Source organism: Stegastes partitus, unplaced genomic scaffold (genome assembly GCF_000690725.1).
Source record: "Stegastes partitus isolate 25-593 unplaced genomic scaffold, Stegastes_partitus-1.0.2 Scaffold492, whole genome shotgun sequence".
Classification (NCBI taxonomy): Eukaryota; Metazoa; Chordata; class Actinopteri; family Pomacentridae; genus Stegastes; species Stegastes partitus.
Genome location: NW_007578223.1, coordinates 191727 through 205541, shown reverse-complemented (window position 1 = coordinate 205541; position 13815 = coordinate 191727). Strand labels below are relative to the sequence as shown.

Genomic DNA, 13815 nt, shown 5'->3' with positions numbered 1-13815 from the left:
GTCAACAGGCGATTTAGGAAAAAAAAAGAAAGAGGGTATCTCTTAAAGTACTTAATTTATCAAAAAAAAAGAAAGAGGGTATCTCTTAAAGTACTTAATTTATCAATACAAAGCTTTATAGATGCTAAATATCCACAGTTTATGATAAAAACATTTTTAAGCAAAACAGTGGTGGTTGAGCAGAAGGTACCTGATGATTTAAGATAGAATAAACCAATACTAAGTGTAATATGGTAAAAGGACAGTGAATTGAAATGTGTGAACATGAATAGCTTACTTCTTTCGCCTGGTCTTTCTCTGATGCTTCTCCTGCCACCTCCACAGCCGTATCACTCTGAAGGTTCTGCTCTCCAGTCTGACCGTCTGCTTGGTGTTCCTTCCTCTCAGCTGACTCTGGCTGCTCCTCGTCCTCTCCACCACCTTCCTCCTCCTCCTCCTCCTCCTGTAACCATTAAAAGTCCCAACAGTGAAACAGCATGAACAACATCTCATTTGCCCATTATAAGCACAGGTACAGTCCTTTGTCGACATCCGTACCTTTGGTTTGTGTCCTTTGTCATTTGGTACAGTCATATCCTCGTCTCTTCCAGCCTCCTGTCCTCTCTCCTCCTCCTCCTCTTCCTCTTTTGCTTCATCTTTCTCAGCAGAATCTTTGTCCTCCTCTGCTTTTTCCCCTCCTTCCTCCTCTTCGCCTTCCTCAGTTTTGGTCTCCTGATTGTTTTCCTCTCCTGGTTGGTTCTCCTCCATCTCCTCCCCTCCCTGCTCCTCCTCCCCTCCATCTTTCTGTCCATCCTCCTTGTCATCCACATCCATGGCTTTGTCATCAATGTCTAACGGATTCTCCTCTGAAAAATTAGTAAGTAACAAGTAAGACTCTACTGAGCTGAGGGGGAATGCATTTCACATTTAGTGCTCAGTGAACAGACTGTGTTTTCAAATTTTTTTTTTCTCACATTGAAAGTCTGTGATTATCCAAGGTTTCACCATCACACTTGAGCAAATTGCAGAAATTTAAGATTAGCACAGAGAAACTTTCCTCTTTCAGTAGATAAAAATAGACAAAAGCTTTGTACTGTTAGGGTTAACCCTAACCCTAACCCTGCACAGTGAAGCACCCATTAACAGAAAAAAACATTGTTGACTTGGGTGGCACTTCAACAAGTGCATTCAATTAAGATATGTTGTGCTGAGCAACAAAGTGCACTTATACAGAATGAGAACAGTGTCAAAGAGACAGAATGAAAAGCTGTTCTTATGTATTCCAGATCAGTGCTACGGTTTCTTTTTGCAAATAGTGGCACCAGACTGTTTGTGTCTTTATTTTATTTAGGTCTCACCGTCACCCTCGCCTTCTCCATCATCTCCGGCCTCGTCGTCCTTATCCAGGTTTAGATCCTCAGGCAGATCCATGGCCTCAGGCTCAGGTCTCTTGTCCTGCTGACCGTGGTAGGGGTCCACCTCATTCTCATCAAACTCCCTCTGAGAAACAGCAAGAGCACAGATCAGGCATTGTCTGTGTGTTTTTGTTTTTTTTTAAATGTTTTTTTCCAAGTGGAAACCCTGCAAAAACTGTTGAAGGGTTACCTGAAAACATGTTAAAATATGAATAGAAAAGTACAGGAAACAGGTAATGACAGCTGCAGTTCAGCAATCACTATGAACATCTAGAGTTCAGAAGATGTACCTCATCTCCTTGTTCATGTATCTTTTCTTTCTCCTCCTCATCCATCTGTTCGTTTTTATCCTGGTTTTTCTTGTCTTTGTTGGGATCTGCTGCGTCCAAGTTGTCATCTTTGGCGACCAGCTCTGACTCACCCTGAATGAATCCAGTATTAATAAGAAATTACGGAACACAGACAAATGTGACTATAAACATGTAATAACAACAACAACAACAACAACAATAACAATAATAATAATAATAATAATAATAATAATGTTTCTCATGTTTTCTTCATAACCCTTGGCATAGTGTTGTAGAGGTACCTGGTCCATGCCCTGGCCAGACTCCTCCTCCTTGTCACTTCCTTCCTCTTGATCGTCATCCTCATCATCCCCCCACATTCTCTCATCCAGAGTGTCTGTCTGTCCTTCACCCAGGTCACCCATCTTTTTGTCCAGCTCCTCCTCATTCTCTTTATCTGAGTCCTCATCTTCACCTACAAAAAATAAAACAGAGAATAATCCAATCAGCAGTGATACTTTAAAAAAAATCCACTGACATAATATCCAATGTTCTAACACTCTTCCCAAATCATGTACAACATATGAAAAGTGGAGAATCAATTTCAGTTAAACTCCTAATAAAGTGCTGCTTTCCTTAGTCTATATGATGCTTCTGCCTCCAAGTTCAACTAACCTGGTTCGTTCTCATCTCCATCATGCATCTGGCCATCAAAGTCCTCTGACATCTCAATAGCGTTGTCCTCTGACTTGATGTTTCCTTTATCCTGCTCTTCTTCCTTTTCCTGACCCTCCTGGAAGGTGTCCTCCACCTGGAGGAGGAAGAGGGTAGGAATACTTTCATTAAAAAAGCTGATTAAAATCGTCTTAAACCTTTTGGCAATTAAAGTGCTACAAACAGATTACATGTGTTAATAATGTGGGTAATATATATATATATATATACACACACACACACACACACATATATGCATATTTATAAAAAAAACAAAAAAATAAACTTCGTCATTTGTTTTTTTTACCGTTATGAAGTGAATATGTTTCCAAAGATAGTTATTTGTGGACTAATGCTCTGCTTGTTGCTAAAAGAAATGAAGATCGTGGTAATGCCGTAGATAATTTTAATAAAGCAAACGGTAGTGGATTAAGATTTTTTATTTTTTTAGATAAATTGAGGGGCTAATGATTTACGGCCTGCCTCTGACTCAATCAGCTTCAAATAAAAGCTTTCAACCTTCTGCAGTTAAGGTAAATAAAGGCTGTTGTTACAGTTTGTGGAAATATGGTTATGACCATAGCAAGCGTCTTTTCACTTTAATTTTCTTGACTGACAGCACGACATTTGCAGTCAGAATACGTGAATGTTAAGTGGAATCCATTCATCTGTCTATCTGTGCGTAGCACTATAGCATGAATTGCAGGTATTTCATCACCTGATCTTCGTTCTCGATCTTGTCGCTGACGTCTTTGTTGCCCTCTCCCTCTCCTATACCACCGCCCTCGTAGTCGTGAAACTCTGTGGCTCCTTCTCCATCTCCGCCGGGCATCAGCTCCTGAGGCAGGCAGAAACCCTGAAAAGAACATTGCAAAAATTGATTAAGCTGTCACACAATACAGACTGTATCATAAATATTGTATAAATGGGACTACGTGGCTCTTGTAGTGTGTGTACCTTCTGAGCGAGCTCCGTGAAGATGCTGGCCAGTACAGACAGCAGTTTGCCTGTGCTCCTGTGTGCTCCCAGTGACACAGCCACGTAGTAACGCACTAGGTCAGAGTAAATCCCCATCAGGGGCTCCAGACGAACCAGCATCCTGCATGCCTTGTTCACCTCCTGAACACACAGAAGTCAGCCAGCGAGAGACATCAATGACAGCGCAATAAAAAGACAGCTGATGCATTAAGGGGAGATCTGAAAATGAAATCCAGCCATCAAAGGTAAAAATATACTACTCATACAGTACTGTACACGACATTGTGACTGAAGTAGAAAAAAAAAGTGGTGATAGTAATCTTATACTATAGACAAGTACATTGACTAGACCACAGAAATGTACAGGTCATTTCATTTGAATCTTTAAAGTATATCTCTAAATTCAGATGGACAGTCAATATATATGTGCAGGTGTTCTGGTTACCTGGAGCTGTGCTGGCTGACAGGAGTCTCTGTGGGCCCTCAGGTGGCTAAGCAGCCTCTCCAGTCCAGAACTAACATCTCCAACACTCAGAGCCTCCACCTGAGCTTCCACCTCCTCCTCCAGGAGTCGGGTCAGGTGACCAGGCTTCAGCACGTCCTCCACAGGCTCCTCCTCCTCTTCAGCACCCTCTGAAACATCAAAAAACAGCAGCAATTAACCATCTAATTCTATCTGACAAAAACATTTTGTGTGCATTTGTCAGATTTTACGTTGCCAGCTGTATTTATAGCTGTAACTTGTAATGTTCAGAGAATACTGCTGGTTTTGACTACATCCTTCTCACCTTTCTTGGTGTCTCCTTGCTGTTCTTTTTGTTGCTCTCTCTCCCTTCTCTTCACAAGGGTCTGGACAGCACACAGCACGGTGTTGATGTTTGTCTCCAGCTTAGCAGAGAACTCAGTACAGAAGACAGACTGGTGATCTGTAAAGGAAGTAATTGGATTTTGAACTATGAGTCTTAAAGTAATTTTTCAACAGTAGTGACTTTGTTACTCCTCTTAGCTTGTGCAGGATGTCTGGCAGTAATATGTAAAGGAATTCTATGTATTGGTCTGGCTGATCAGTGAAGTCACCTGTGTGTTGGTGTCCCAGGGAGAGCAGCTGGGTCTTCCAGGTGGTGAACTCAGTGATATTCGCCTCCACCTGTCCTCTGACATACTGCAGGCTCTGGGTTATGGCCGGCTGACTGTCTGCGTTGCCGACGCATACGGCCGGGGTGAAGAGCTGCTCTACACCGGGCATCTGAGCCACCACAGCTCCCAGCTGGTCGAAGGCTGAACAACATATTGTGAAGTGGTTCCTGCAAAAAGAAACAATGTCGTTCGGATTGTCATTATCTTTTGTCACTGCTGTTTCAGATTTCAACCAAACTCAAGGGAATTATGTTTTACCATGTGTGGAGAACAGTCTCAGTGGCCTGTTGAGCCACAGAGTCCAGCTCCAACTTCAGGCTCTGGGTCTCCTTCAGCATTGCAGTGATGCGCTGGTGCAGCTGAGACCACGACGTGTCTCCTCTCCTCATCAGGCAGCCGGGAGGCTGGCGCTGGGCTGCCAGAGGGGACGGACATCTCAGGGTGTGCTGCCTGCAGTTGCTCGCCTCCTCCTTCTGCTGGGGGTCCTCAGGGCAGCACTGCAGCAGCCAGGCCAGCTGCTGCAGGAGGGTGGTGCATTGAGCTGCCAGCTCTTGACCTCTACTGACCCAGTCGCTGAGAGAAGCCTGGGGTGGGAGAGTGCAGCCCGGATCCTCCTTGTTGCTCTGGAAGTGCACCTTCATGCCCTGGACACTATTTGTTAGCCTCCTGGATGTGGTTGTAACACAACAAAACACAATGGGACACAGTGCAGTAATATGACACAGACTGCAGAAATTCCAACATAATCCACAGAAGCAAAAAATTAAACCAGCAGAAAATTCCTTGATTTCATGCCCTCATACTTCCAGTCTCTGGGGAGAATAATATCTGAGAAGCTGTGCGTTCCATGATTGTAATGAATGAGATTTACAACAACCCAGAGGATGGTTTGGCTCCATGGAATCACACTTGTCTGGTATTATCCTGTTTATACTGCAGCCACTTGGCAACAAAATGCAATGTGTAACCAAACTAGAAATATCAGTGTTTACTGTATACAAACAGCTACTTTTGATCTTGCTTTCCTTTATGAAACATTACAAAATGCAGTTGTTGTTTTTTTTCTGTTCTTGGACGTTACAATAATTTCTTTAGCTCCAAGTGCTTTAGCTAAAGCTCAGCCATTGCTGTCTTTCTCTACAGTTTAATACTAGGATGTTCAGATGTTTAGAAAGACAAATACCCACATCACTGGTGTCTGGTTAAAGTGTCTGCTTAGTGAAAGTTAATCCACTGACCTGAGATGGACCCACTGCTCGGTGAGCTTGGCCAGCCGTCGCCTCTGTCGGAGGAGCAGCTTGAACAGATGTGAGGAGAAACCTCGACAGCGCTCAATGTTCCCCAAACCCAGCTCCTTCAACCCAACAGTAACACACATACACAAACTTTAGAGTGACAGGGCCAAAATGCACACCAGCGCAATTAAGGACAGCAGATGCTATACATTTCCCTGAGGTTCTACCAAAGGGATCAATAAAGTTCTATCTATCTATCTATCTATCTATCTATCTATGCTAGAGCTCTTCATTGTAATCCCTGGCCTTCGATTATTTTAACATTTGGACAAGAGTTGTTGGTACAGTAGTAAATGCACCAAGTATATTACGGACCATGAAACAATCAGTATCTGTCTCACCTTGGCGGCCCGCTGGAAAGCAGTCTGCAGAGCTGTTCTTCTGGCCCATGAACGGTAGAAGTACTTCTGACATCCGTCCCATGCTGTAAACAACTCTGTAAACAACCTAAAGCATCAAGAAGACAGAAAAAAAATAGTATTTCAGTGTAAAAACTACGCAAATACACAATTTACTAAGCATGTGTTGGTTTCTCAGTAAAATTTAAAAAAAAATTAATGTAAAGAAGTTTCCTGTCAAAGCTTGAAGTGAGAATAAATGCTGAACCCTTTAATCAACTATCCTGTTGTCACATAATCATTTATTCCGTTAGTGTTAGGAGATAATGGTAAAAGCTCAACAAACCTAACTTTACCACCAGTATGGTGCCACTCTTCAGAGAAGATGCAAAGAGGAGAACAAGTTGTAACTGGTCACCTTAAATACTCTTTCTCATGATTGGCTTCACCTGTGTATGTAGGTCAAGGGTCAATGAGCTTACCAAGCAAATTTTGTGTTCCAATAATTAGTTGTAAAGGTATTCAAATCAATAAAACAACAAGGGTGCCCAAATTTATGCACCTGCCTACTTTTTTTAAAGTAATTATTGCACACTTTCTGTAAATCCTATAAACTTCATTTCACTTCTCAAATATCCCTGTGTTTGTCTGCTATATGATATATTGAACTGAAATTGCTGATCCGAACAACCAATAATTTATAAAGGAAAATCTTGAAAATGATCAGGGGTGCGCAAACTTTTTCATACGACTGTATGAAAATGATCACAATCCCAGTCAACTGCTGTCTTTGTGAATATTTACATGCTCTCGCCCTGTTCCTGGTTCCTGATAGCAGAGAGAGCAGTGGTCATCTCCAGCGGCTGCATACATAAGGTTTTCTCTGGGTCAGCTGTCCTGTTCCACGTCAGGCCTTTACGATACGACAGACCTACAAAGGAAAATGATAAAAAAAATAGGACATTTATTCAAGATAAACATTACAGATAATTAGAAAATATAAATCAGAGGGGAAACTCACCCATTTCAGCCAGCATCTTGAATAGGTCAGACAGAGCTCTCTGCTTCTGCTGTAGGATGTGCTTGACCTCGGCTTTCTGCTTTTCTTTATCAGCTGATGTGTCGATGGAGAGGCTCTGCAGGTCCCGCAGGTTGCTGATGACCTCGCCTGAAAAGAAGAAAAGGATGCTGAACTAAGAGCAAGGACTCTGAGGTGATTTAGCAAAAGGGGTAGCAGATTTGTGGTCTAAGGTTGCTGCTTAGATATTGAAACAAATGAACAAAACAAATGCGCTTCTTAAACAACCCTACACTAAAGGCTGGAGCTTTTTAATTTTTTGTAATTTTACATAATATTCTGATAATATCCATTTTGTTGTTGTTTACACTATACACCTCCACATCAAAACTCTCACATACATCCAAACGGAAGATGCTTAAATGTACTCAATCATCATGTCAGTCTGTCACACTCGACTGTGATATTTATTGTGCTCAAGGAGCTTTCTTACTGGTGAAGTAGTCCAAATCTTCAGCCAGCTCAGGAACTGGGTTTTTCTTCAGGAGCTGGATGCACATCTTCTTCATCTTCCTGGACAGAACCGGTAGACGTCCCTGTAGAGAAGCTGCTTCAGCTTCTTCTTCTGGGCCCTCATTCTGAAAAATGCACGACAGCTCAGCGATAATGTAAAGAGATCAGGAGTAACAATGCTATGACGTAAACCCTGTTTGCTTTATGTGGCCTGTACCTGCAGATCTCTACCCTTCCCAGGTAGGGTGCTTTTCAGTGCCTTGTGAACCCGATGGATGGGTGTTTCCTCTGGGTTGGTGTCCACACTGTCCAAGCTGGCGCTGCTTCCCTGCTCCACCAGAGAAGGAACACTCGGACCATTCAGGGCCTCTTCAAGCTTCTTGACAAACTTGAAGAGAGTGCTGAAAAAAAAATTCAAGTAGAAAAGACTTAGCAGAGCCATCCATCAAGAGTTTTTTTTTTTTTTGGTCAATAATCAAATTAAAGTTGCTACAAGCTCATGTGTCACAGGACATACCGATGTGTCTTCTCCACTGACTGTTTGATGGACCAGAAACTGACATCATTCCACTTAGAGATCTTGACAAAGTCCTGAGAAAGAGAAGTCATATCACACTTATGAATGTGTATGTAATGTCAAAGCTTTAATCTGGCATGAATGAACAAGATTTCAGAGTACCAGTATGCAATGAAAAAAAAAAACAAAAAAAAAACCCCAACACTCATATATACCTTGAGCTCCTTCTCAATGGGCTGTCTGAGCTGAGTTATTTTGGTCTGGATGCATTCAGAGAACTGATTGTAGTATTTGTGCAGGTTCCACAGAAGGTTGGACAAATTCTCTGTAAAATAAGACATGATGTGAACAATAGTGCAGTCTCTTACAGATTAAAAGCAACAATATCTGCATATATTGTGACCTGCAACTGTACTGTAGGTCACAAGTCAAATGTATTTTACTAATCAAGTTCAGTGATGAGATGCTCAATGAAATCGTACTAATAAGAAATCTAATCAGTGAGATCTGAGCTAGACATAACGGTTATGTACTATTTTAAGACTGGATTTGATAAGAGCGCCTCTGAAAAACAACAATGGATTTGGTCCACCATCTTCCATCTTAGAAAAAGACTGTTTCATGTCCAGTAGAGACAGGAGGACTGAGTGTGGGTATATTATATTGAACTGGACGGAGCAGTGATGGCTGACCTTGTCCAGGCTGGTTGGGGACCAGCAGGAGGTGGCAGTGGAAGCTGAGCAGCATGGCCAGGCGAGTGTTGAACTCGCCCAGGGTGGAGCCCTCCATGAAGGCCTGGAGGGTGGAGGACACTGACGACAGGGTGAGGCGTTCCACGCTCTCATCTGGACAAGAACAAAACAGGAAAACAAAACATCTTAGCGAGCGCAGTATATATTTTTTCTATTCTAAACTTGTTTGACTGTACAATAGAGTTTAAAAATGTCCTCAGGTGGTGTCTGGAAAAGGTTATTGATTATTTAAGTTTGCAGTGAGCTATTACTTGTCAACTGATATTATTTGTTTGTCATCTGAAAAGATGTACAGAGACTGATGAGCATATATTTGGTTCCTTCCCACCGTTGCCAACCGTTTACTCAGAGGGAGTCCAAAGGCAACTTTGGATTGTTGGGTTCTTTGTTTAAATTTGTAAGGTCTATACCTTACTATGTTAAGTGCTGTGTGAAGACATATGTTGCAAACTGCTCTATAAAAATAAAACTGATTTGAACTGAATAGAATATATGGCTCCTTGTTTAAAATATACATTTTTAATTTGACATTATATCAGAGCTTCCCACAGAAATGTATAGAAAGAGTTTCTCTACAAGCTCAATCATGTGGGAAAAAAACGCATTATTATTTATGTCAAACAACGGTCATCTTAAACTTCTGTGTCATCAGTTAAAATAAAGCAGCATAAATTTTGTTCTGTACGTACCTGTATTAGTCTCCGTCCTCTGTTCCTCCAGATATCTCTCCACCAGCTGGTAGATGGAGAACCAATGTTTGGTGGATTTCTCAGTGTGTCGCTTCATTGCGTTGTCCAGACTGCTCGACCAGCAACTATCACATAGAAGTGGCAGGACACATTTAAATCATGAACATCGTACATAGTGTTTAATTAATGTCTAAAAAGGAACAGAAGATGCTGGATGGATTTAACCCTTATAGTCTTACTTGAGTTCCAGTTTGCGCCACTGGATAATGAGCTGTGTGACTGGTCCCAGTTCGTTCCGCAGAGATACTGAGCGACTGGCGTTGTTCTCCCAGTCCTGAACAACAAATACATGTGAAATATAGACATCAGCTCTGTGCTACAACCTCTAACATCTGCAAGATTCAAGATGTCTTGTAAGTTACATGTGTCTACAGTTCAGCACACGAGATATCGAGCTAGCAGAACTCACTTGTGCTTTACTGAGGAGGATCTCCAGACCGTTCAGGAACTTGGCCAGTGGGCAGGCCAGACTGAAAGCCATGATTCTCTCTATCACCACAATAAGCTAGAAACAAGACACACACATACAGGACTTCAAATTATAAAGATCAAAGTTTCATTTTTTAGAACCTTGAAGGCTCCACGATGAGATTCTGTAACACTCTTTTATATAAAAGCCATACTAATTAATATATTTATAACTACTTTGTTGCACTAAATTTCCAACTGTTCAGTTCCTTTCATCTCTACTGATGTTTTCAGCCTGATTTGATTTTTGAGTCTATTAACTTGCCCTGTCCATTCTTGTTTACAGCAGCAGCCAATTTCTGTGAAAAAGCTCTGATAAAGTCACTGTACATGACCAGCTCAGTATTAAATGTCACACAGACACAATTACAGACTAGCCATGAACATTGTGGAGTTTTGGCAGCCACAGAGAAATACATTTTTCACCATTTTATCACCTAAACATGAAAATCCTGCATTAAAACCCAGTTCTTGCAGGCTAACTGACCTGAATGAGAGCAGGGTGGTCGGGCCAGTCCTCTAGTCTCTGCTTCACTGCCATCCTCAGCTGTTCCAAAACTGGCAGACAGAGGCGGGCCTCGCTCATGTTGGGCTGCTGGTAGAAGTCATACGGTCCTTCTGAGGTGACAGCCAGACCATCAAGACCCCCAGAGCCCTGCACCGTGTTTTGGAGCAGCGCAGAGAGCAGCAGCTCGCTGCCTGTCAGCTGCTGGTCAAGTTCTGAATCTGACAGGGAAACAATAGTTTATATGAGTACACTTCAACTTCACTACTAGAAAGTTTTACAAACGCACATGAGCAGACAAAGTTACTAACCAATTAGATGATAGAAGCGCTGCATCACTGGGGAAGCAATCTGATAGGAGGAGACCAGGGCTTTAATGTGTTCTTTGCTGTGATTGGCTGGTGCTGTGCTCTGGTACCACAGTGAATGGGCATATCCTAGACACAGGCTCTGATGCACCTGGACCACAGTGTTCATGGCAGCCGGAGACAGAGATCCCACCTCAGACTCCTCCTGGGGTTTGTCTTCCTTCCCCTCCGGTTCGACGTCTGCTGGACCTTCCAGACTCGGCAAGGATGTGATGTCTGCAAAGTCCTGGTGGTTGAAGTAAGGGCATACAGTGAGCTGTATGAGGATAATCATGCTTCTCACAGGGTAAATTCTTATGATAGCTGTGACCTTTGATCTCATTTCTAGCACCAGCATCATTTCAAGATGTGAACTTTGCACACAATATTTATATAATCATTTTCAGAACATATTCCTGATCTCTAGGGGGTTAGACATTATCGGAGACATCATAATTATCACTGGGACACACAGGATAGTTGGACTCAGAAGCATTGTCATATCACAGAGATATTGAAGTACCTCATTGAACTGAGGGAACTGGCGTCTGAAGTCTCTTTCCTCTTGCTCATCCTCAGTCAGTCCTGAACCGTGCAGTTGGCTGCGGTTGCGGTACAGACTGACCTCCATTTGCTCTCGCTCCCTTTTCCTTCTTTCTTGCTCGTCCCACTCATTCACCAGAGCCTGAGGAATATCCGGATAGAGTCATGCATTTTACGTTTTAACACTTCTGAATGTAAAATAATTATTTTGTTTTCATTAAAACAACAGAATGTATTTACTTCAGCTGCATTGCATACACGGTAGCTAGAAAGTGAGTGAAACTCTGACCTGGCAGATGTGTCTGAAGAGGTGGTGAGCTTCATGGCTGAACTCCCCTGTGGACAGTGTGTGGCACTGCACATACAGCAGAGCATTCAGAAGCAGAGTGGAGGACTGCGGGACCACGTGTTCAGTGTCCTGCTGGGGCAGAAGCTTCACCAAGCTGCGAAGAATGTCCATACAAGCCCTGGAGCACAGAAAGTCTGCCCGGGCCAAGTAGGACGGCAGGCTGGGGGACAGCGAGGGGAAAGCCAGCAGGCAAGACACCAGCTTCGGCAGACCTGGTACAGGAGTGAGAGAGGCGGCCACCTGGGAGGCCACTAGCCGCATACCGTGGCGGAGCTGGAGGATGCCGGTCCTCACTGGTCCAACCACATCAGGGTACAGGGGGTAGTCCTCCATCAGCCTCTGGCAGAAGCGCTGCTGGGAGTTTTGCCACACAGCCTCCTCTTTCAGGAGCGCCTGGATTGCTGACCTGGATTTGGAGGAGGAGCCGTGCAGGGCCTTCAGCAGGTGAGACAGCAGGTCCTCCACAGCAGACGTTTGGCCGATACTGCAGCGGTAGTGCTGAAGCTCCTGGAATAGTCGACCGTACTGGGGTTCATGAGGGCGACAGGCCTGCTTCCTGGAGAGCTCAGCTATCTGCTCCTTCACCTGCTGCATGCGGATCCACAGATACCTACAGGCAAAAGTCAGGGACCAGAACACAGTCACATCTTTGTTTCTCACACAGATTTTAGGTAGTAGTAGAAGTACTATAGCAATACATGTTTTCCTACCAAAGTCCTATTTTCTGGATTTCTGAAGCTAGTCCTCTTTTGAACATTTGACAGTTAAGAAAAGCTTACCATTGAATAAGCTTACCTTTGAACCTACATTATTTTAAGCATATACACTGAACAAAAATATCACTGAACGCCCCATGTCAAAAATAAGAGTTTTACGAACATTTGGGTTACGCAATATATAGAAAAACTCAAAATATATTTTCAGTAATTACTGATCTTCATATCGGCATTGATAACATCGTGGAATGGCCATTTGTAGTGGATTGACAGTCCTGTGAACATGGTAGGGGTCAGGTTGAGGAATTTGATTTTTCAGTATCTTGTGTGTCCACCAGCTGCGTCTCTCAGAGCAACACATCCTCTTTGCATGGAGTTGATCAGATTGTCTATGTTGGCCTGTGGAATGTTATTCCATTCCTCCTGGAGTGCCACACGGCGCTGACCCACATTGCCTGGAACTGGAACACGGTCCTGGACACGCCTATCCAGACTTCCAGAACATCCGACAACACGAGGTCGGGCATTGTCATGTTGAAAGGTGATGTCATGCTGGCGCACAAATGGCACAACAATTGGGGTGAGAATCTCGTCCTGATATCTTTGTGCATTCAGGTTCCCTTCAATGAAGTGCAATGGTGTTCTATGCCTGTATGTGATGCCTGCCACACCATAATGCCACCACCTCCATGGGCAACCCTGGGCATAACATTTGCATCTGCAAACCGTTCACCCACGCATCGCCAGACACGTTGTCTTCCATCTGCACGATACAACTGGAACCTGGATTCATCCATGAACATCACTCTTCTCCAGCGTGCCAAGGGCCATCGGACATGTGCATTCGCCCATGCGAGTCGGTTCCTATGCCGGACACCAGTGAGATCCAGACCACGGTGAGGGCGCCGAGCATGCAAGTTGGCTTCTCGTAGGTGGTTACGGACAGTCTGAGGTGTGATGCGTCTGTTGTGCAGACCAATAGTCTCATCAGCTGTGTGTGACGCTGGTCGTAGCCGATCCCGCAGATGGATGAGCCAGATGTGGCGATCTTGTGCTGGAGTGGTCACACGTGGCCGACGAGGATGAGGTCGATTTGCAGTCGTGTCAGTCTGTTGGAAACGAACTCTTAAACGGCCTATGGTCCGATAATGGACATTGAGCCGTGCAGCTACTGCTCTGGTGGACATCCCTG

General features: G+C 43.6%; 1 protein-coding gene across 1 annotated transcript in view; it reads right to left on the bottom strand.

Moving 5' to 3' along the window:
* Positions 1–13815, bottom strand: part of mdn1 (midasin AAA ATPase 1) — a 73613-nt gene that overhangs the window by 18627 nt on the left and 41171 nt on the right. Inside the window, exons 63-90 of the mRNA XM_008287252.1 lie at positions 11848–12517; positions 11539–11700; positions 10980–11262; positions 10651–10889; positions 10105–10200; positions 9875–9969; positions 9636–9760; positions 8887–9039; positions 8410–8519; positions 8195–8268; positions 7895–8078; positions 7658–7802; positions 7168–7314; positions 6951–7077; positions 6150–6255; positions 5752–5867; positions 4772–5179; positions 4454–4680; positions 4165–4302; positions 3822–4009; positions 3356–3517; positions 3117–3254; positions 2360–2495; positions 1987–2159; positions 1685–1816; positions 1338–1479; positions 538–845; positions 278–433 (exon numbers count right to left, since the gene is read on the bottom strand). Coding sequence (XP_008285474.1) covers positions 278–433; positions 538–845; positions 1338–1479; positions 1685–1816; positions 1987–2159; positions 2360–2495; positions 3117–3254; positions 3356–3517; positions 3822–4009; positions 4165–4302; positions 4454–4680; positions 4772–5179; positions 5752–5867; positions 6150–6255; positions 6951–7077; positions 7168–7314; positions 7658–7802; positions 7895–8078; positions 8195–8268; positions 8410–8519; positions 8887–9039; positions 9636–9760; positions 9875–9969; positions 10105–10200; positions 10651–10889; positions 10980–11262; positions 11539–11700; positions 11848–12517 — 5140 coding nt within the window. The remainder of the gene's footprint in view (positions 1–277; positions 434–537; positions 846–1337; positions 1480–1684; positions 1817–1986; positions 2160–2359; positions 2496–3116; positions 3255–3355; positions 3518–3821; positions 4010–4164; positions 4303–4453; positions 4681–4771; positions 5180–5751; positions 5868–6149; positions 6256–6950; positions 7078–7167; positions 7315–7657; positions 7803–7894; positions 8079–8194; positions 8269–8409; positions 8520–8886; positions 9040–9635; positions 9761–9874; positions 9970–10104; positions 10201–10650; positions 10890–10979; positions 11263–11538; positions 11701–11847; positions 12518–13815) is intronic.